The sequence below is a fragment of the Kogia breviceps genome, chromosome 6 (assembly GCF_026419965.1).
Source record: "Kogia breviceps isolate mKogBre1 chromosome 6, mKogBre1 haplotype 1, whole genome shotgun sequence".
NCBI lineage: Eukaryota > Metazoa > Chordata > Mammalia > Artiodactyla > Physeteridae > Kogia > Kogia breviceps.
This window is the reverse complement of record NC_081315.1, coordinates 67,132,741-67,156,444: the sequence shown is the minus strand read 5'-3', so window position 1 is coordinate 67,156,444 and position 23,704 is coordinate 67,132,741. Positions and strand designations below refer to the sequence as shown.

General features: G+C 36.9%; 1 protein-coding gene across 12 annotated transcripts in view; it reads right to left on the bottom strand.

The window, feature by feature from the left end:
- PTPN13 (protein tyrosine phosphatase non-receptor type 13) overlaps positions 1–23,704 on the bottom strand; it is a 209,904-nt gene that overhangs the window by 56,443 nt on the left and 129,757 nt on the right. For 9 of the 12 annotated variants that reach the window (XM_059066385.2, XM_059066378.2, XM_067036011.1 and 6 more), the window contains 5 exons: positions 22,322–22,378; positions 3,303–3,392; positions 2,643–2,750; positions 2,331–2,462; positions 493–956 (listed from right to left, as the gene is read on the bottom strand). In XM_059066385.2, coding sequence (XP_058922368.1) covers positions 493–956; positions 2,331–2,462; positions 2,643–2,750; positions 3,303–3,392; positions 22,322–22,378 — 851 coding nt within the window. The remainder of the gene's footprint in view (positions 1–492; positions 957–2,330; positions 2,463–2,642; positions 2,751–3,302; positions 3,393–22,321; positions 22,379–23,704) is intronic. The other 3 variants (XM_067036014.1, XM_059066386.2, XM_059066387.2) reach the window with 1 other exon arrangement.

Here is a 23,704-nt window from a genome sequence, read left to right as displayed (position 1 = left end):
CGCTTGTGAATATGAGTATACATTTATATCATTTCTAAAATTTCTAGGAAATGAACAATTTTCTATTTTGTTGCTCTTATTATCATACATTCAGAACTTCAGAATAATTTAGGCTAACAATAGTAAAGTCAACTGTCCATTATATGAACAATTTAGGAACAATTTTTTCAGATATTAAATTCTCTTATTAATAAAAATATCAAGAGATAAACAATTTATAGAAAACAATCATAATCTGATTATTCATTCCTTTGTGTAATCACATAGCAAGTTCCCGGAATGACAGCCATTTTGGAGTTAGTATTCAAAGCTGCTAATTTCTCTGAAAGTTAGCATCAAATGCAGTAGCAGTTAGTAGCATAGTATATAAACTATTTCTCCTTTCCAGAACAATGCACTCAGTTTATAGTAGGTTATTCTGCTCTGTAATATATTTGCTGTTGTTTGCTTTGTTAATTGAAAAAAAAAAAAAAGATTCAAATTAAACAATGCCTTTTTTGGTGTTTGATGATCCTGACTGCTGGAATAAGTGGCTTCATCCATGTCTGAATCTCCACGGTCAGAGTAATCTGTTGCATCATAAATGCCTGCTTTTTTAGCTTTGCTTTGGTTACTGTCAGTAGAAGTCCCCTTTTTCTCAGTGGCTTTGGATATCACAGATGGGGAAGGGCTGCCGTGCTGTGATTCCTGCCAGCTTCGGTCACCTACATGGCCAACAAAGAAACCATTGACCTGGCTCTGGGACAAGCTGGCACTCTCAGTCCTGGAATCTTGAGAACTCAGGCTTCCCTCCCGCAGGCCCCCAGACAGCCCAAATGAGCTATCTGAGATGGGCCTTGGGGTGCCACGTGGCCAGGAGTGATCCTCAGAAGAATTTACAGCACTGTCTTGCACGTAGGAAGCTTTCTTCATGTAGTGTTTCATGCCAATGCCAATGTGCACAGGAGTAGAAGGCACTGAAAAGTCAAAATCCGTCAATGAGGATAACAGGTTAGTGACAGATGTTTGTGCTTACATACATGCACAATGTTCCCTGGTGATTGTTGGGAGGATTTTACACAGGATAACACACGTACGACACCTGAGTCAGGGCTTGGAACCATGACAAGGACTCAACAAATGTAGCAGATGCTTTCTGTTTCCTTTGATTCCTCTTTGGGTCTTTCTTTCCACAGCTTCTATGGAAACGTGGACCCCCCTTTGCCTTAACTCCTTATTTCTATTCTCCAAGGCCTATTTCTACTGAGTCTCCCCTGTGAAGACTTTCTCAATTCCCTAACTAGAGAGAACTTGAATCTCCAAAAATCCTTGATCCTTATTGAACGGTTATATATTTACTTGTTTTATATTGTCCTATCAGACTGCATTTTTTGGACTCCAAGTAATTATCAAGGAAGGCAACTCCAAATTCCTTACATACATAGTTCTTTCAAAAGCCACTTAGGAAAGCTTTCCTAAGACACAATCCATAGGTAACATGCATAAAAGAATTACAGATGCAAGTTTATTAGAAATGAAAAGTCTTACATGGCAAGTGAAATCAAGGAAAACTTAAATAATATTCAAAGAATTCCTAAAAGTCAGTAAGAAGTATACAGTGTTAAGCAGTGAGCCAGAATCTGCCCCTGGACTCTGAGCCCTTCCCACCACTCACTGCTCGTGCTGTGTGTGCTGCTTTCTAACACTGCCCCACCACTTGATCCTCGTGACAACTCTGTGCAAGACAGACAAGGCAGGGCCAGGTCACTGTATCTGCTTTAAAGAAAGAAAAACAACCATAGCTCAAGAGGACTTAAGTCATATAGCTAATAAGTGGCTCAGGTATGGCTTGAACTCAAGTCATCTGATCTTTGTCAAGTGCCTTTTTTGTCACAACATGCTAATGGCAGGGATTATGAGACAAAATGATACGGTCTTGCTTCTACATTCTGGTGTGTTGGTATCCTTTTTCCTTTTATAATCGGGTTCACGACAGGACTTCATAGGTAACTGTTATATAACTATATTAATTAGGCAATGATTAAGAATTTTATTTCTGATTTGGCCTAAGAAGTGATGGAACACACCAAGTACTCAGAATTTAATTAAGTGATATTGATTTTGCACAACAAATCCATTTTTATGCATGTATTACTAAAGAGGAATAAGACAGAAAATCTTAGAAGTGATGAATGAAAAAGTTATACTGATGCATAAAATTAAAGCAATCAGAACTACACATATTAAATTTCCAGAAAGGAAATAAGTTTAAATCTAATTTATTGTTCAATGTATTGAAATTTTTGTGGAAAGTGAAAACAGAACACACAGCTAAGAGACATTCACATTACCTTTGGATATCTTTTCTTTTGGCTGAGAGATAACAAGTGTCACATCTTCAGGTGCATTTTGCAAAATTTCAATTGCAGCATGGTGGCTGACCCCCTCCAGACTCACACTATTCACAGATATCAAACGGTCTCCTGTAAAAATAGACAATCCAATATTTTCTATATTAAAGAGAAATTCATGCTAAATCTTAGAAATGTTACCTGCCTCTCATTATTTTTGTTTTGCCCAAGCTCTACTTTTACCATCTGTGCAAATTCATGCCTGTCAGTTAAGTACTTAGAAAATTACCTAAATTACCTAAAAATAAATACCTGGCTTTAAGCATCCATCCAAGTCAGCTGGTCCTCCAGGGGTAATTGAACTAATAAATATACCTAGATCCAGTCTTCCCATCTTTTCTCCACCAATAATTTGAAATCCTGTGAAACAGCACATTTTAAAAAGATCTTCATGGGGAGGGGCATGATGGGGTAGGGGATTAAGAGGTACAAACTACTATGCATAAAATAAATAAGCTACAAGAATATATTTTATAGCACAGGAATATAGCCAATATTTTATAATAACTATAAATGGAGTATAACCTTTAAAAATTGTGAATCACTATGTGTACACCTGAAACTTATATGATATTATAAATCAACTATATCTCAATAAAAAATAAGTAGAAATAAAAATAAAAGGATCTTCATGATATGGGTGCTTTCAAGGACTAATGTTTAGCCTGCGTGACACATAGAAGTGTAGAGTCTCATATCAAATATGATTTAATAGGAAACACATGTGAGATGAGACTTAAATTTGGTGGAAATATTGCTTGTAAGCATTTCATCTTTGACATTTCCTGACTGGGCAGGTTGGGTAAAGGGGATGCAGGAAGGCAGAAGTGGGCTGGGGCCTCAATGCCAATGCTATGCAACTGACTTTTTCTCTTTGAATTTCACAGACCTTTAAGAATATCAGTGACTTACCTAAGCCATACTTTGTATCTTTTTTCAGGTTAACCAGGGTGATCTCCCTTTCTGGTGAAGATACTATGCTCCATCTTTTGTGCAGTACATCTATTGGAAATGCACAATTTTAAGATAAAATAAACATAACATGCTTGGGCATTGAGACTGCTTGTTCTAATTAAATAAAGCTCACTAACAGATTGCTCGGTCACTTTATTTATTTTTTATTTTATTTTTTTTGCGGTATGCGGGCCTCTCACTGTTGTGGCCTCTCCCGTTGCGGAGCACAGGCTCCGGACGCGCAGGCCCAGCGGCCATGGCTCACGGGCTTAGTTGCTCCGCGGCATGTGGGATCCTCCCGGACCAGGGCACGAACCCGTGTCTCCTGCATCGGCAGGCGGATTCTCAACCACTGCGCCACCAGGGAAGCCCTGCTCGGTCACTTTAAAATCATATTTTAAATAATATGCCATTATCTTTTTTTTTTTTTTTTTTTCTCAGTACGCAGGCCTCTCACTGTTGTGGCCTCTCCCGTTGCGAAGCACAGGCTCCAGACGCACAGGCTCAGCGGCCATGGCTCACAGGCCCAACCGCTCCACGGCATGTGGGATCTTCCCGTACCGGGGCACAAACCCGTGTCCCCTGCATCGGCAGGCGGACTCTCAACCACTGCGCCACCAGGGAAGCCCATGCCATTATCTTATATGTTGATAGTGAGTTATAGTTTACCAAATGATTATGTTATCACATTTATTCCTTATAAATGGTTCCCTGTGAAATATGCATTGATATATTTCAGTTACAAGTGCATAAATAGATCTCAAGAGGTTAAATTATTTGAGCAGGTTTACTCAGCTAGTATAGGCAAGAGGTGAACCTTAACCTTAGGTTGTCAGACTTCATGTCTTTCTGTTACATGACAGTTGACTTCCTGAGTTTGATAATGCTCAATATGTTAAGAATTTCCCACTAATAAGTGGTTGGCATTTCTACTTATAATGTGTAAAACATTCATGTAAGTTCTAGGGTAAAAGAGCAACACGAAGAAACAGGATTTATTCTTTTAAATCCCATTAATAATGACTTGGCTGGCACATTCTCAGAGGACTTCCATTTCTTATTTTATTTGTGGAACAATCTCATGAGGTAAGCAAAGAGATTTCTAATCATTGTTTTGCAGATGAGGAATAATAGTTCGTGACTTGCTCAACATTATCAGCTAGTATCACTGGCCAGAAAAATGTCTTAAGTACTTGATAAATGCTAGCTAAATACATTGAGTGAATGTTGGCATCAGAACTAAAATTTACTTTTTCTTATTTCTACTTGGGTTTTTTTTTTAAGGTAAGCTGATCATTCACAAATATCTCCTAAATTAAACCAATAAATATACCACTTAATTGTCATCTTAATAAAATTACTTCATTTACTTAATAATCAGAGCATGTGAAAACACACACACATACACACACTTCTTGTTATGGGCTGAAATGTGTTGCTCCTCCCTTTCCTCCAAATAAATATGTTGAAACCCTAACTCCTAGTACCTCAGAATTTAACCATATTTGGAGATACGTTTTTAAAAAGATAAGTTAAAATCAGGTCTTTAGGGTGGCCTAATCCAATATGACTGATATCCTTATAAGAAGAGGGAATTTGGATACAGACGTGTGTGTGCACAGAGGGAAGATCATGTGAAGAAAGAGGAATAGCTCCACCGACAAAGCCAAGGAGAGAGGTCTCAGAAGAAATCAATGCTGCTGACACCTTGATCTCAGACTTCTAGCCTCCAGAACTGTGAGAACATAAATTTATGTTGCTTAAGGCACCCAATCTGTGGGATCTTGTTATGGCAGCTCTAGCAAATTAATACACTTAACATCAACTGTAATTTAATAGTTTACACTGGTCTGTGTGTGAGGTGGTGGTAAATGAGTTCAACACACTCAGAAAGATATTTGTTTAAACTAAATCTGCAAATTCACCTCTACATAGTTCTTAAGCATATTGAAGCTTTTTGAAAACTAGAGATTATCTGCCAACATATGACTACCTATGGATTTAAAATTGTATTAATGTTATAAATAGTAACTTTGTTACGCAACATATATTAATGCTTAAATGATGAAAATGTGATACTTCATATTCTAGAAATAAACTCCATTAATTTCAGAAAACAATAACAACCATTTGCTCTCTAGAGTCAATTAACCTTGTCCCTTAAACACCAAGTACTAGTGCAAGTTTGCTACCTCCCTGTAGTATACACGTCCCTATTCTGTTGTTTCTTTTTGATCAAATCTTAGTTATAAACTTAGTTATAATCAATAGGAGTAGTAGTAGTTCAGTATTTCTAATTAATTAATGAAATTCCAAAAAAAAAGATCACTGGACAATGGTGTGGAGAGCCTTACATATTTGATTTATACAAACAAGCATAAAGTTCATGAATTAGTTATTGCCTAACTTAATATTATATCTAGGTATCCAAGATACTTTTAGCCTAAAATAGACAATTAGGTCTAATTTTCAGCTAGAACCAAATAAAAAATACTACAGAATGAACCCATAAAACAAATAAGGGATGAGGTCATGTTAGGTATTAAATGTAAACTTTTATCATCATTCTGAAGACAGAGTCCATTTGCTTTAGACAGAGTGTTTTGTTTCTGCCTTCAATTATAAAAGTGATCAATATTCTGAATGTTCCTAAGGAGTATCTGTTACAAGTCAAAGGTATTGATTCAAAGAATAAAAATGCCATTTCTTTATTTTCATTTCCAACATATGTACTAACAAGACTGGTTATTTATGTTACTTATTTGGCTAATAAATGTACGTGTGTGGGTGTGTATATGTATATTAAAACATTTTCCAGGTAAACAATATTGGAATATGTGTATAGACCCCCCCCACACACACAAAATGTGCAATGTTTTTATGTTATTTACTTCCCTAACTAGAAGTAATAGATTAGGCTCTCTGTTTTCAAGGACCCATCAGTGAAATATGAATATTAATCCATTCAATTATACTTTCACCTTTCAGATGTTTGCTGAGTAATTTTCCTGTGAAAGACCCACATTAGGCAATTGGGGAAAATAAAAAGAGATAATATGAAAGCTGCTAGCATAATAAATGTAAGCACAATCAGATCAGGCTAGAAGAGCAAAGATTTAGTCTGACTGATAAATAGAATGTTAAGACTTCAGAGAAACAGTTGTATTATGAAGGCATGAGTCAGAGCTGTAAGAGAGGAGAGGTTTCTTCTTGCCAGAAATAAAGAAGACTTCAAGGACATGAGGTAGAGTTTTAATAAGTGGATTAGGGAGATAGTTATACACAACAAGTAAGGCATTAACAAAAGCTGAGATGGAAAAAAGGCAGAAAAGGTTCTGCAAAAACATCACAGATCAGCTTGGCTGGAGTACAAGGTTTGAGTCGGGTGGAGCTGAGTATTATTTTGGAAAGGGAAGCTTTGCTAACCTACTCTTTTTAATAGGGAACCCTCCCTTCAGGTGCCCTGATATAAAGTGACTTATTAATGTGGGGATAGAGGAAGGAAGGACGTTGGTGTAGACCTACATGTTACTAGACACTACTGTGCACGTGTTGAGTTTCTATTTATCTGGTATTATATTCACATAAATGTTCAAAATACTTTCCCATTGGCTAAAACTTAAAAAAAAGAGAAGGAAGTATCTGAGGGTATATAGTACATAAGAATCCAACTAAATTTAAAGTTATAGAATTCAATGAGGATTAAGTAGAATTTATGAATCATTGAAAGTGAGGAGCAAGATATTCAAGTACCAAGACATTTTGGAGTTATTTTAATTACTGTATGGAAACAAGCATTAATATTCAAGGAATACATATTTTTTTATCTTTAAAAGAATTTTCTTTTCCCATTAATATACTTTATGACCACAGCAAATTCTGCAGATATTTTAACGTGTAAAAGAGGCTCAAATAGAAATTTCCATTTCTTTAATTAATACAGGCTGGTGTCATTCCCAGTAATGTTTACCTGGGAAATATCTTAAGAATAATTGATAAATGTGTAATTTAGAAATTAAATGTATACCCTCTCTGCATTTGAGATTGTTGTTCCACTGTTGCCTTTCTCATCTCTCACAAGGTTCATGTGGACATATTCAGTCCCCAACTAGAATAACTGTGCATACTAATGATAGATACATCTACGAGTAAACTATTTGAATTTCCTAGTAAAAGCCTGTTTCTGATAAGGGCAAAGTCATATAATCAATTTAAGTGAGTCAACAATCTTTTTGCAAGAAAAATTCATTTTCTTGGTTATAGATCTAGACCCTTGTCAACTATCAGGCAGCTCCATGCCACTGATTCTAAGAGGAACTGGACTATATAGGTAGAGGAGGCTCTGTATAAATTCATTGCTCACTCTAGGGAAAAAGACCCAATTCAAACTTGGGGATGATGGGTCAGTAACACCACATTGGTATAAAAACAAAGAGAGGTATTTTTCATTGTTATATTACTTAATACACTAACTGCTCCAGCAGTAGGTAAGGAGGATCATAATGGAAATATTGGTGTTTTATTTCTGTGCTAGCATGAATTAGCTGAGTAAACTTGAGCCATATAACATTTCTGGGACTCATTTAACTCATTCACAGAATGGAAAGGTTCGGTTTAGATAAACTTTTTAGTTCCTTTCAGTTCTCAATTTATTTGACTCTATCTTCTGTTTCTGGTTAATTCTCATATCTGTTGAATCCTTTGTGAGCACTTAGGACTTTTATTTTTTAATTATAATTTTCAACTTTGTATGTATTCTAATGAAACTTTAGGTGCAAAAAAAAAAACCCTAGCATTTAAAGTTACATAGGTCCTTGACATCTGACTAAAAACTAATCTTCTGTACAACATTTTATTACTAGGAATTAAGAATGTTCATAAAGACAATAATCAGTTCTAATACTGGGGAAAACGTTTACTTAACTGTCCGTACAAGTTACTTTGCACCAGAATAGCTTTTTCACATGAGTTTTTTTGCTTTTTGCATTTTGTTTTTGTTAAGAGTTTGGTGTTTGACCCCATTTTGTGGTTTGAACAGGAATGAAGGTGACAAATCCAGCTAAGTTACTTTTCAATTGTACAGTAATCCTGAATTATAATAAAATAAGAAAAATTGCAAACCAATTTTACACAAGCCTTACATAAGTTCTACACATTTTTAAAATGTTTTTACTTTTTGACTCTCTTAATAAGGAATATTAGAGGGGTTGATCACGATGGTGGAATAAGAAGACATGGAACTCACCCCCACCCCAACGAATACATCAAAATAAATCTACGTGTGGAACAATTCTTACTAGAAACTGGCAGAAAGACTCCTGTACTACCAAGGCTCTAAGAAAGACTCACATATAGTCAGGTAGGAAGGAAACAAAAATGATCAGGTCAGGACCTGTGCCCCTGGAAGAGGACTCAGAGGAAAAAGGAAAATACACAGGCAGAGACCAGCTTTGGGGAGTAAGCGGTGAGAGCCACAGACTGGGTGCTCTAGTCCTGGGGTCCTGCAAAGTGGACATGAGCCCACCTTGGATGGCTGGAGGACTTTAATACCCCACTGACATCAATGGACAGATCATCCAGACAGGAAATCAATAAGCCAACAGTAGTCTTACATGACACAACAGGACAGTTGGATTTAACAGATATCTACAGGAAATTCCATCCCCAAACAGCAAAATACATATTCTTTTCAAGAACACATGGAACATTCTCCAGGATAAAGTCTCAACAAAACAAATCCCAACAAATTTAAGACGACAGAAATTATGTCAAGCATTTAGACCTACCACAATGGTATGAAAGTAGAAATCAATTACAGAAAGAAAAATGGAAAAAGAACAAACGTGGAGACTAAACAACATGCTACTGAAAAAACCAATGGGTCAATGAAGAAATCAAAGAGGAAATCAGAAAATACCTCAACAAATGAAAATGGAAACACAATTCTCCAAAATTATGAGATGTAGCAAAAGCAGTTCTAAGAGGGAAGTTTATAGTCATACAGGCCTTCCTCAAGAATGAGAAAAATATCAAATAAGCAACCTAACCCACCAACTAAAGGAAAGAGAAAAAGAACAAAGCCCAAAGTCAGATAAAGGAAGGAAATAGTAAACATCAGAGAGGACATTTAAAAAAAAACAGAGACCAAAAAACAACAGAAAAGATCAATGAAACCAAGAGCTAGTTTTCTGAAAGATAAACAAAATTGGTAAACCTTTAGCCAACATCAGGAGGACCTTCAGGATGGTGGAGGAGTAAGAGGTGGAGATCACCTTTCTCCCCACAAATACATCAAAAATATATCAACATGTGGAACAACTCCTACAGAACGCCTACTGAATGCTGGCAGAAGACCTGAGACTGCCCCAAAGGCAAAAAACTCCCCACATACCTGGGTAGGGCAAAAGAAAAAAGAAAAAACAGAGACAAAAGAATAGGGATGGGACCTGCACCTCTGGGAGGGAGCTGTGAAGGAGGAAAAGTTTCCACACACTAGGAAGACTCTTCACTGGCGGAGATGGGGGTGGGAAGCTTCGGAGCCACAGAGGAGAGCGCAGCAACAGGGGTGCAAAGGGCAAAGCGGAGAGATTACCACACAGATCAGTGCCAACCAGCACTCACCAGCCTGAGAGGCTTGTCTGCTCACCCAACGAGAGTAGGTGGCAGCTGGGAGCTGAGGCTCAGGCATTGGAGGTCAGACCCCAGGGAGAGGACTGGGGTTGGCTGTGTGAACACAGCCTGAAGGGGGCTAGTGTGCCTCAGCTAGCCGGGAGGGAGTCCGGGAAAAAGGCTGGAGCTGCCAAAGAGGCAAGAGACCACTGTTTCAGGGTGTGCGACTGGAGGGGATTTCTTTCCTGTCTGCCCACAGAAGGCAGAGCACCGCCTAAACAAGCTCTAGAGATGGGCATGGGCCATGGCTCTCAGCTCAGATCCCAGAGACAGGCATGAAACACTAATGCCGCTGCTGCAGCCACCAAGAATCCTGTGTGCAAGCACAGGTGACTATCCACACAGCCCTGGGAGGCTGTGCAACATGCCATGGCCAGGGTCCTGTGATCCAGGGACAAGCTGGCTGGGAGAACACATGGTGCATCTCAGGCTGTTGCAGTGTCATGTTGGCCTCTGCTGCCGCAGGCTCAACCAGCATTCCAATTATAACTACCATACCCCTCCCTCCCCTGGGCATGAGTAAGCCAGAGCCCCCTAATCAGCCACTGCTTTAACCCTGTCCTGTGTGGGTGGGAACAGATGCCTGAGGGAGACCTACATGCAGAGGTGGGCCCCAAACCAAAGGTGAACCCCAGGAGCTGTGCGAACAAAGAAGACAGAGGGAAATTTCTCCGTGCAGCCTCAGGAGCAGATTAAATCCTCACAATCAACTTGATGTACCCTGCATCTGTGGAATACCTGAATAAACAATGAATCATCCCAAAATTGAGACAGTGGACTTTGGGAGCAACTGCAGAGTTGCGGTTTGCTGTCTGCAACTGATTTGTTTCTGATTTTTAGGTTTATCTTACAATACTTTTTAGTGCTTGTTATCATTGGTAGATTTGTTTATTGGTTTGGTTGCTCTCTTCTTTTTTTAACATTATTATTTTTTTTCTATTTTAATAATTTAAAAAATTTTATTATTATCATTTTTTTCTTTCTTTTATTCTCCCTTTTCTTCTGAGCCATGTGGCAGACTGGGTCTTGGTGCTCCGGCCTGGTTCAGGCCTGAGCCTCTGAGGTGGGAGAGGTGACATCAGGACACTGGACCACCAGAGACCTCCCGGCCCCACATGATATCAATTGGCGAGAGCTCTCCCAGAGATCTGTCACAACAGTAAGACGCAGCTCCAGCCAATGGCTAGCAAGCGCCAGTGCTGGACACCCCATGCCAATCAACTGGCAAGACAGGAACACAACCCCACCCATTAGCAGAGAGGCTGCCTAAAATCATACTAAGTTCACAGACACCCCAAACACACCACCGGACGCGGCCCTGCCCACCAGAAAGACAAGATCCAGCCCCAACCACCAGAACACAGACACCACTCCCCTCCACCAGGAAGCCTACACAAGCCACTGAACCAACCCCACCCACTGGGGGCAGATACCAAAAAAAAATGGGAATTACAAATGGGCAGCCTGTGAAAAGGAGACCCCAAACACAGTAAGTTAAGCAAAATGAGAAGACAAAGAAATATGCAACAGATGAAAGAGCAAGGTAAAAACCCACCAGACCAAACTAATGAAGAGGATATAGGCAGTCTACCTGAAAAAGAATTCAGCGTAATGATAGTAAAGATGATACAAAATCCTGGAAACAGAATGGAGAAACTACAAGAAACGTTTAACGAGGACCTAGAAGAACTAAAGAGCAAACAAACAATGATGAACACCACAATAAATGAAATTAAAAATTCTCTAGAAGGAATCAATAGCAGAATAACTGAGGCAGAAGAATGGATAAGTGACCTGGAAGATAAAATAGTGGAAGTAACTACTGCAGAGCAGAATAAAGAAAAAAGAACGAAAAGAATTAAGGAGTCTCAGAGACCTCTGGGACAACATTAAACACATCAACATTCGAATTATAGAGAAGAAGAGAAAAAGAAAGGGTGTGAGAAAATATTTGAAGAGATTACAGTTGAAAATTTCCCTGACATGGGAAAGGACATAGTCAATCAAGTCCAGGAAGCACAGAGACTCCCACTCAGGATAAATCCAAGGAGAAACACGCCAAGACACATATTAATCAAAGTATCAAAAATTAAATACAAAGAAAAAATATTAAAAGCATCAAGGGAAAAGCAACAAATAACATACATAGGGATCCTCATAAGGTTAACAGTTGATCTTTCAGCAGAACTTTGCAAGCCAGAAGGGAGTGGCAGGACATACTTAAAGTGATGAATGGGAAAACTACAACCAAGTTTACTCTACCCAGCAAGGATCTCATTCAGATTCGACAGAGAAATTAAAACCTTTACAGACAAGAAAAAGCTAAGAGAATTCAGCACCACTAAACCAGCTTTACAACAAATGCTAAAGGAACTTCTCTAGGCAGGAAACAAAAAGAGAAGAAAAGGAGCTACAAAAACAAACCCAAAACAATTAAGAAAATGGTAATAGAAACACACATATTGATAATTACCTTAAGTGTAAATGGATTAAATGCTCCAACCAAAAGACACAGGCTCACTGAATGGATACAAAAACAAGACCTGCATATATGCTGTCTACAAGAGACACACTTCAGACCGAGGGACACATACAGACTGAAAGTGAGGGGACAGAAAAAGATATCCCATGCAAATGGAAATCAAAAGAAAGCTGGAGTAGCAATCCTCATATCAGACAAAACATACATTAAAATAAAGACTATTACAAGAGACAAAGAAGGACACTACATAATGATTAAGGAATAAATCCAAGAAGAGGATATAACAATTGTAAATATTTTGTACCCAACATAGGAGCACCTCAATACACAAGGCAAATATTAACAGCCATAAGAGGGGTAATTGACAGCAACACAATAAGAGTAGGGGACTTTTACACCCCACTTTCAACAACGGACAGATCATCCAAAATGAAAATAAATAAGGAAACACAAGCTTTAAGTGACACATTAAACAAGATGGAATTAATTGATATTTATAGGACATACCATCCAAAAACAACACAATACACTTTTTTCTCAAGTGCTCATGGAACATTCTCCAGGATAGACCATATCTTGGGTCACAAATTAAGCCTTGGCAAATTTAAGAAAATTGAAATTGTATCACGTATCTTTTCCGACCACAACGCTATGAGACTAGATATCAATTACAGGAAAAAAAGTGTAAAAAATACAAACACATGGAGGCTAAACAATGCACTACTCAATAACGAAGAGATCACTGAAGAAATCAAAGAGGAAATAAAAAAAATACCTAGAAACAAATGACAATGAACACATGATGACTCAAACCCTATGTGATGCAGCAAAAGCAGTTCTAAGAGGGAAGTCTACAGCAAATACAATACTACCTCAAGAAACAAGAAACATCTCAAATAAATAACCTAACCTTACACCTAAAGCAATTAGAGAAAAAAGAACAGAAAAACCCAAAGTTAGCAGAAGGAGAGAAATCATAAAAATCAGATCAGAAATAAATGAAAAAGAAATGAAGAAAATGATAGCAAAGATCAATAAAACTAAAAGCTGGTTCTTTGAGAAGCTAAACAAAATTGATAAACCGTTAGCCAGACTCATCACGATAAAAAGGGAGAAGACTTAAATCAAAAGAATTAGAAATGAAAAAGGAGAAGTAACAACTGACACTGCAGAAATACAAAGGATCATGAGAGATAACTACAAGCAACTATAGGCCAATAAAATGGACAACATGGAAGAAATGGACAAATTCTTAGAAATGCACAAGCTACCGAGACTGAACCATGAAGAAATAGAAAATATAAACAGACCAATCACAAGCACTGAACTTGAAACTGTGATTAAAAATCTTCCAAAAAACAAAAGCCCAGGACCAGATGGCTTCACAGGCAAATTCTATCAAACATTTAGAGAACAGCTAACACCTGTCCTTCTCAAATTCTTCCAAAATATAGCAGAGGGAGGAACACTCTCAAACTCATTCTATAAGGCCACCATCATCCTGATACCAAAACCAGACCAAGATGTCACAAAAAAAGAAAACTACAGGCCAGTATCACTGATGAACATAGATGCAAAAATCCTCAACAAAATACTAGCAAACAGAATCCAACAGATCATTAAAAGGATCACACATCATGATCAAGTGGGGTTTATCCCAGGAATGCAAGGATTCTTCAATATACACAAATCAATGTGATAAACCATATTAACAAACTGAAGGAGAAAAATCATATGATCATCTCAATAGATGCAGAAAAAGCTTTTGACAAAATTCAACATCCACTGATGATAAAAACTCTCCAGAAAGCAGGCACAGAGTGAACTTACCTCAAAATAATAAAGACCATATATGAAAAACCCACCACCAACATCGTTCTCAATGGTGAAAAACCGAAACCATTTCCTCTAAGATCAGGAACAAGACAAGGTTGCTACTCTCACCACTATTATTCAACATAGTTTTGGAACTTTTAGCCACAGCAATCAGAGAAGAAAAAGAAATAAAAGGAATCCAAATTGGAAAAGAAGAAGTAAAACTGTCACTGTTTGCAGATGACATGATACTATACATAGAGAATCCTAAGGATGCTACCAGAAAACCACTAGAGCTAATCAATGAATTTGATAAAGTAGTGGGATACAAAATTAATGCACAGAAATCTCTTGCATTCCTATACACTAATGATGAAAAATCTGAAAGAGAAATTAAGGAAACACTCCCATTTACCACTGCAACAAAAAGAATAAAATACCTAGGAATAAACTAACCTAAGGAGACAAAAGACCTGTATGCAGAAAACTATAAGACACTGATGAAACAAATTAAAGATGATACAAACAGATGGAGAGATATACCATGTTCTTGGATTGGAAGAATCAACATTGTGAAAATGACTATATTACCCAAAGCAATCGACAGTCAATGCGATCCCTATCAAACTACCAATGGCATTTTTCAGAGAACCAGAAGAAAATATTTCACAATTTGTATGGAAACACAAAAGACCCCGAATAGCCAAAGCAATCTTCAGAAAGAAAAACGGAGCTGGAGGAATCAGGCTTCCTGACTTCAGACTATAGTACAAAGCTATAGTAGTCAAGACAGTACGCTACTGGCACAAAAAGAGAAATATAGATCAGTGGAACAGGATAGAAAGCCCAGAGATAAACCCACGCACATAGGGTCACCTCATCCTTGATAAAGGAGGTAAGAATATACAATGGAAAAAAGACAGTCTCTTTAATAAGTGGTGCTGGGAAAACTGGCCAGTTACATGTAAAGGAATGAAATTAGAACACTCCCTAACACCATACACAAAAATAAACTCAAAATGGATTAAAGACTAAATGTAAGGCCAGACACTACCAAATTCTTAGTGGAAAACAAAGGCAGAACACTCCATGACATAAATCACAGCAAGATCCTTTTTGACCCACCTCCTAGATAGAGTAAGGGAAATAAAAAGAAAAATAAACAAATGGGACCTAATGAAACTTAAAAGCTTTTGCACAGCAAAGGAAACCATAAAAAAGATGAAAAGACAACCTTCAGAATGGGAGAAAATATTTGCAAACAAAGCAACTGACAAAGAAATAAACTCCAAAATATACAAGCAGCTTATGCAGCTCAATATCAAAAAAACAAACAACCCAATCCAAAAATGGGCAGAAGACCTAAACAGACATTTCTCCAAAGAAGATATACAGATTGCCAACAAACACATGAAAGGATGCTCAATATCACTAATCATTAGAGAAATGCAAATCAAAACTACAATGAGGTATCACCTCACACCAGTCAGAATGGCCATCATCAAAAAAATCTACAAACAATAAATGCTGGAGAGGGTGTGGAGAAAAGGGAACCCTCTTGCACTTTTGGTGGGAATATAAATTGATATAGTGACTCTGGAGAACAGTATGGAGGTTCCTTAAAAAACCAAAAATAGAACTACTATATGACCCAGCTATCCCACTAATGGGCATATACCCTGAGAAAACCATAATTCAAAAACAGTCATGTTGGGACTTCCCTGGTGGCACAGTGGTTAAGAATCTGCCTGCCAACGCAGGGGATACAGGTTTGAGCCCCGGTCCAGGAAGATCCCACATGCCATGGAGCAACTAAACCCGTGTGCCACAACTACTGAGCCTGCGCTCTAGAGCCCACTACCCACAACTACTGAGCCCATGCACAGCAACTACTGAAGCCTGTGTGCCTAGAGCCCGTGCTCCACAACAAAGACAAGCCACTGCAATGAGAAGCCTGTGCACCGCAACAAAGAATAGCCCCTGCTTGCTGCAACTAGAGAAAACCTGCGCGCAGCAATGAAGACCCAATGCAGCCAATAAAAAGAAGAAAAAGAAAAGAAAGAAAGAAAAAAAAAAGAGTCATGTACTACAATGTTCACTGCAGCACTATTTACAATAGCCAGGGCACTGAAGCAACCTAAGTGTCCATCGACAGATGAATGGATAAAGCAGATGTGGCGTATATATACAATGGAATATTACTCAGCCATAAATGTTACTAACTTGAACTAATTGTAGTGAGGTGGATGGACCTAGAGTCTGTCATACAAAGTGAAGTAAATCAGAAAGAGAAGAACAAATACGATATGCTAACGCATATATATGGAATTAAAAAAAAAGTTTCTGATGAATTTAGGGGCAGGACAGGAATAAAGACATAGAGGTAGAGAATGCACTTGGGAACACGGGGAGGGGGAAAGGTAAGCTGGGATGAAGTGTGAGAGTAGCATGCACATACATACACTACCAAATGTAAAATAGATAGCTAGTGGGAAGCAGCTGCATAGCACAGGGAGATCAGCTGGGTGTTTTGTGACCACCTAGAAGGGTGGGATAGGGAGACACAAGAGGGAGGTGATATGGGGATATATGTATACATATAGCTGGTTCAATGTGTTATACAGCAGAAAGTAATACAACATTGTAAAGCAATTATACTCCAATAAAGATGTTACAAAAATTAAAAAAAAAAAAAAACCTTTAGCCAGGCTAACCAAGAAGAAAAGAGAGAAGAACCAATAAACAAAATAAGAAATGAAAGAGGAGAAATTACAACCAATACCACAGAGATACGAAAAATCGTAAGAGAATATTACAGTTACATGCCAACAAACTGGACAACCTAGAAGAAATGGACAAACTTCTAGAAGATACAGCCTGACAAGACTGAGTCAAGAAGAAGCGGATAAATTGAACACATTGGTCACTAGTAGTAAAACTGAATATATAATTAAAACAACAACAACAACAAAATAACTCCCAGCAAACAAAAGTTCAGGACTGGACAGCTCACAGGGAAATTCTACCAAACATATAAAGAAGAAATTATACCTATACTATTCCCCAAAACTGAAGAGGACAGAACACTCCCAAGTTCATTCTATGAGGCCACCATCCATTACACCATTTGCATCCAATACAGATGCAAAAATCCTCAACAAAATATTAGCAAACTAAGTGCAACAATATATAAAAAGGACTGTGCAGCATGATCAAGTTGGATTTATTCCAGAAACACAGGGATTGTTCAACTTTCACGAATCAATCAATGTGACACACCACATTAGCAGAAGGAAGGATAAAATTCACGTGATCATCTCAATAGACACAGAAAAAGCATTTGACAAAATTCAACATCCTTTCATGATAAAAACTCTCATCAAATTTGGTAACGAGGGAACATATCTCAACATAATAAAAGTCAGTTATGACAAACTCACAGCTAACATCATACTCAACAGTGAAAAGCTGAAAGTCTTTCCTGTAAATTCAGGAACAAGACAAGCATGAGCACTCTTGCTGCTTCTATTGAACACAGCAATGAAGTCCTAGCTACAACAATCAGAGAAAAAAGAAATAAAAGGCATCTATATATTGGAAGGGAAGAAGTAAAACTGTCACTATTTGCAGATGACATGATACTTTAAATAGAAAATCCTAAAGTCTCCACCAAAAAACTAATAAATGAATTCAGTAAAGTTACAGGACAGAAGATTAATATACAGAAATCGGTTGCTTTTCTATACTCTAATAATGAACTATCAGAAAGAGAAAGTTAAAATAAAATAAACAAAAACGAACCAACCAAACAAAAAATTCTGTTTAAAATCACATGAAAAAGAATAAACTAGAAACAAACTTAACCAAGGAGGTGAATGACCTACACTCTGAAAACTATAAAACACTGATAAAGGAAACTGAAGATGATACAAAGAAATGGAAAGATATCCCATGCTCTTGGATTGGAAGAATTAATATTGTTAAAATGGCCATACTACCCAAAGCACTTTACAGATTTAATGAAATCCGTAGCAAAATGCCCATGACATTTTTCACAGAACTAGAAGAAATAATCCTAGAATTTATATGGAACCACAAAATACCCTGAATTGCCAAAGCAATTTTGAGAAAAAATTAACAAAGCTGGAGACATCATCTTCCTAGACTTCAGATTATACTACAAAGCTATAGTAATCAAAATACCATGATACTGACACAAAAGCAGACACATAGATCAATGGAACAGAATAGAGAACCCAGAAATAAACCCATGCACCCATGATCAATTACTCTATGGCAAAAGAGGCAAGAATATACAACTGAGAAAAGACAAGTCTCTTCAATAAGTGTTGCTGAAAAAACTGGAATGCTACAGGTAAAAGAATGAGATTAGAACATTTCCTCATACCATATACAAAAATAAACCCTAAATGGATCAAATACCTAAATGTACGACCTGGAAACCATAAAACTCCTAGATGAGAACATAGGCAGAACATACTTTGACATAAATTATAGCAATATTTTTTTGGATCTGTCTCCTAAGGCAAAAGAAATAAAAGCCAAAATAAACAAATAGGACCTAATTAAACTTAAAAACTTCTGCAAAGCAAAGGAAAGCATTGACAAAATGAAAAGACAACCTACTGAATGGGAGAAAATATTTGCAAATGATATGACCAACAAGGGGTAATAGCTAAAATAAATAAATAACACATACAATTCAATATTAAAAAAAAAAAAAACAACCAAATTAAAAACACAGGCAGATCTAAATAGACATTTTTCCAAAGAAGACATACGAATGGTCAACAGGCACATGAAAAGGTGCTTGAAACCAGTAATCATCAGAAATGCAAATTAAAACCACAATGAGCTATCACCTCACATCTGTCAGAATGGCTACCTACAATCAAAAAGTCTACAAATAATAAATGTTGTTGAGAGTGTGGCGAAAAGGGAATCCTTGTACACTGTTGGTGGGAATGTAAAATGGTGCAGCCACTATGGAAAACAGTATGGATGTTTCTCAAAAAACGAAAAACAGAACTACCATATGACCCAGCAATTCCACTACTGGGTATATATCCAGAAAATACAAAACCACTAATTCAAAAATATACATGCACCCCAAGGTTCATAGCAACACTATTTACAAGTATCTAAGATACAGAAGCAACCCAACTGTCCATCAACAGATGAATGGATAAAGAAGATGTGGTATATATACCTATATACAGTGCAATACTGGTCAGCCATAAAAAAAAAAAAGGATGAAATTCTGCCATTTGCAGCAACTTGGATGGGCCTAGAGAATATTGTGCTTAGCGAAATAAGTGTGACAGAAAATACAAATACTGTATGATGTCAGTTATACATGGAATCTAAAAAATAAAACAAATAAATGTCTATAGCAAAACAGAAACAGACTCATAGATATAGAAAACAAACCACTAGTCACCAGTGGGGAGATGGAAGTGGGGAGGGTCAAGATAGGGGTATGGGATTAAGAGATATAAAACAGATAAGCAACAAGGATATACTGTACAGCACAGGGAATTATAGCCACTGTAACTTTTAATGGAGTATAAAATACTGAATCACTATGTTGAACACTGGAAGCTAATTTTGTAAATCAACTATAATTTTAAAAAAGAAAAAAAACTGTTATAAGATGTGCTATTTTTTGAAAGGTTAAGCAACCTTTATTTCTTTTTGGAAATCACAATTAATCAAAGGATTGGGATCCTTTCCATATTTGTTTCACGAGATTGGAAGACTCCTGCCTTTCTTCTTTTATCTTCTAAGTTTCACACTCTTTATGGGTCTCTGAAAGTTGTAAAAGGTTAAGACTGAATTTTATTCATTGGTCCTTGAATTAAGTGATAAATAATTCAGTATTAACTAACGCTCATTTCTAATTTTCTCTTAATAATCTTGTTCAGCAACGAAAAACACTGAAATTAGAATAAGAAGTCCTATATTTGACCAACGGGCAAGTAATTTAACTTTTTAATCTTCAGTTACCTTATTTGGAAAAACATGTTTGCCATGCTCTATTATGTCAAAACTCAATTCTCAACAGAGCACTAATTCAGGGCTACTTGGACAGATTGAAGGAGAATTTTGAAGAAAATATAAACTATTTTATAGCCAACTGGTCTATAAGCCAACTGGGGAACACCTCCCTGGGAAGGTGGGTTGGCCCTTCTGTAGGGGGCAGGTGGGAAGATGAGTGCCTGGAGGTTTAAACACAGACCCTACCCTGCACATGATGTTCATTTGGTACCCAATGTAAATTCATATTCTTTTCCATTAGAACCTAGGTAAAAACACATTTCAGGCTCTCATCCTTGAATAGATTATTATCCAGCTTACTTCAAAAGTTTATCTGGGAGAAATAATACCTAAAAATAATTAGGCATTATTATACTAGGAGACAGTCTAAAGAGTGGATTAGAGCATAGGCTCTGGAAACAGATATCCTGCATTCAAATCATGGCCCCAGCTTTTGCCAGCTCCATGACCTACTGTGCAACTCTACCTTTCTGTGTTTTGGCTTCTCATTTGTGAAAAGGAAATAACATTAGTTCTGGCTCATAGGATTGTTGTGGGGATTGAGAAAGAAACATAACATGCTTAGAACAGTGTTTGGCCCACAGTAAGCACTAAATAACTGTCAGTCAATAAATACAACCGTTATGGACATGTTAATAACTGACCTATTTTAGGTACAAAGGTATTCTAACTTCAGTCCATGTAAGACATTTGGTCATCAAAAAGCTATATAACAAGGTCTTAATAACTGAGGTCTAAGCATAAACTGACTTTTTCTTTAATGGTATACCCTCAGATTTTTTAAGGATTAATACATTAAAAAATAGGAGATGAAAAAATCTTTCATTTGCTATGAGTATTTAAGATATTATAAAAGTAAAAAGATTTACTTTTGGACACAATTTTGCTTCCAAGAAAAATGTTCCTCTCTTGAAGAACTGGTATGTGTATCTCTATCAGAGAATGAGAATTATACAAAATAGCTTACTGATGTCTGACAGTTTTGACCTACAAAAACAACAGTTTCATATGGTTCAGCTAATTTTCATGCCTTCATTTTTGCCTTGGTTCTCAGGAAAATGAGAACTAAACTTAAAGCTTCATCAAGTTTAACTACATTAATACTTGTGATCAGCATATTTGCTTCCTTCTCATCAGGCTTCTGATTATTTCAACTTTAAGAATTTGAGGGTAAAACTTAAACATTTTTGGAGGAAAGTAGTATATACATAGTGATAATAATATTCTTTATAACCATGAAGGTTGTTAGAAAAATCAAATAATGTACATGAAAGTATTTTGTAACCTAAATTGTAAAAATTGTGAACCCACTGACCTTCAAGTCATTGCAGTTTTTTTCCTACAATTTTGTTTCTTCTTAGATTCTTTCTGAAGTATTAATCTCAACATTTAAACTCTTCAAATTCTTCCCAAAAGATTTATGATAAGACTCAAAGCTGGTCACCATTTAGTTTTTGACCTTCACTCTGGCCCCAGCATACCTCCATACTGAGATTCTTACATCTCCCTGAATCTGTTATCTTCTCACATGTCTGCATGTCTTTGATCACACTATGCCCTTGGTCTGGAATACTTACATACACACCATTCTGCCTGAATAAATACTCCTTTTATTTCAAGATTCAGTTGAAGCATCCCTCAGTTAAAATTCTTTTCAGTCAAAATTATCTCCCACCTAAGCTTCCTTAGCTCCCCAATTAGTGTCCTTATCTCGAATTTGTCATTTCTCTAGTTCATCAACATTAGTCTAAATTACAGGTCCCATCACATCACTGAGATGCTGAAAACCACAACTCTCTTCTGACACCAATGTAAGGCCTAAAATCCTTGACATGGAATTGAAAGCTCTTTATTAGTAGGCCCATGACTATCTTACAAGGTACAAGAGAAAAATTATGATGGAAATGAGGGGAAAAACATTTTGTAAACCTACCATTTTCTTTTAAGGGTACTTGGGATGAAGAATTTCCAGAACTATGCAAAGTCATTCCTGTGGTATAAATTAAATTATTAGACAGTTTTAAAATGGTGAGATACTATATACAGAAGTAATTTCTTCTGATAAATTCATAAAAATCAACAAAACATTAAGACAGCAACAATTTGTTTTATTTACACTCAGAAAAATATGTCTCCCCACAATGGGCTTTTTTTTTTTTTTTTTTTTGCAGTACGCAGGCCTCTCACCGCCGTGGCCCCTCCTGCTGCGGAGCACAGGCTCCGAATGCGCGGGCCCAGCTGCTCCACAACACGCAGGATCCTCCCGGGCACAAACCCCTATCCCCTGCATCGGCAGGCGGACTCCCAACCACTGCACCACCAGGGAAACCCTTTTTACTACTTTTAATGTCCAAGTTAAGCATATCAACTTGTTTTGCAGAATAAATTTAAACACAAATGTATTGTTTCTGACAATGACATTTTGATGTTATATATGAAATGATGAAACTAAAATGAGTTTTAAAAGTATCTGTTCAAATGTTCAAAGAAAGTTCAATATTCGATCATCAAAAACAAATGCAGAAAATAATTTTTTTATGGTTGAATTTTATTTTACTTGTGTTTTTCTATGGAATATTCACTACTCTGTATCTGATATGTGATGAATTTTTATGTAGAACAAAGTTTTCCTAATGAAAATAGCTTAGAATCTGTAAGAGATTCCATTATATATGAATACAGTTTGAAAATTATTTTCTGAAAGATTAAATCAGTGTCTTTTTAGGCTATTTTCAACGCATAGGGTGACCTATAAGATGGAGTCTTGTCTTTCATCTGTTTAAAGTTTTTTAACCAATTCAATTTAAATTGATGACAGTATAATCTCTGAAAGCTGTGGAAACCTATATTAATAAAGTAATGTGATCTTTCATGAATATTTATCAATTATAGTGTAGTTCTCTTCCTGACTTCATTTACTCCACATATCCCCAATCCAATTACAGGGTGAGAAAATACTTTTTAACTTTGTAGTTATGATCACACTTAGTTCCAAGGGAGAGTTAATTAGTATTATTTAGTAAAACAACGGTAAAAAAGGGTATCCTTGTTGACTGCTTGTCTGCCCAGTTGTTTCCTATTCTGAGTAGTCATTCAGACCTCTGTGCTTAAATATCTACTTTTCTAAAAGATTGATTCCCATGCAGTTCGCATTGAAGATGCACAAAACAACAGGAATCCTGTTTATTTTATAAGGTAGTGTGTATTTATAAACACAAGTAACTTCTGTCTATACTTAAATAGTTCATAGGCCCCAGCTAGCTGGGAGAAATTGAGAAAACTTAAATCAACTAAGAATTTCTACCTAACAACCATA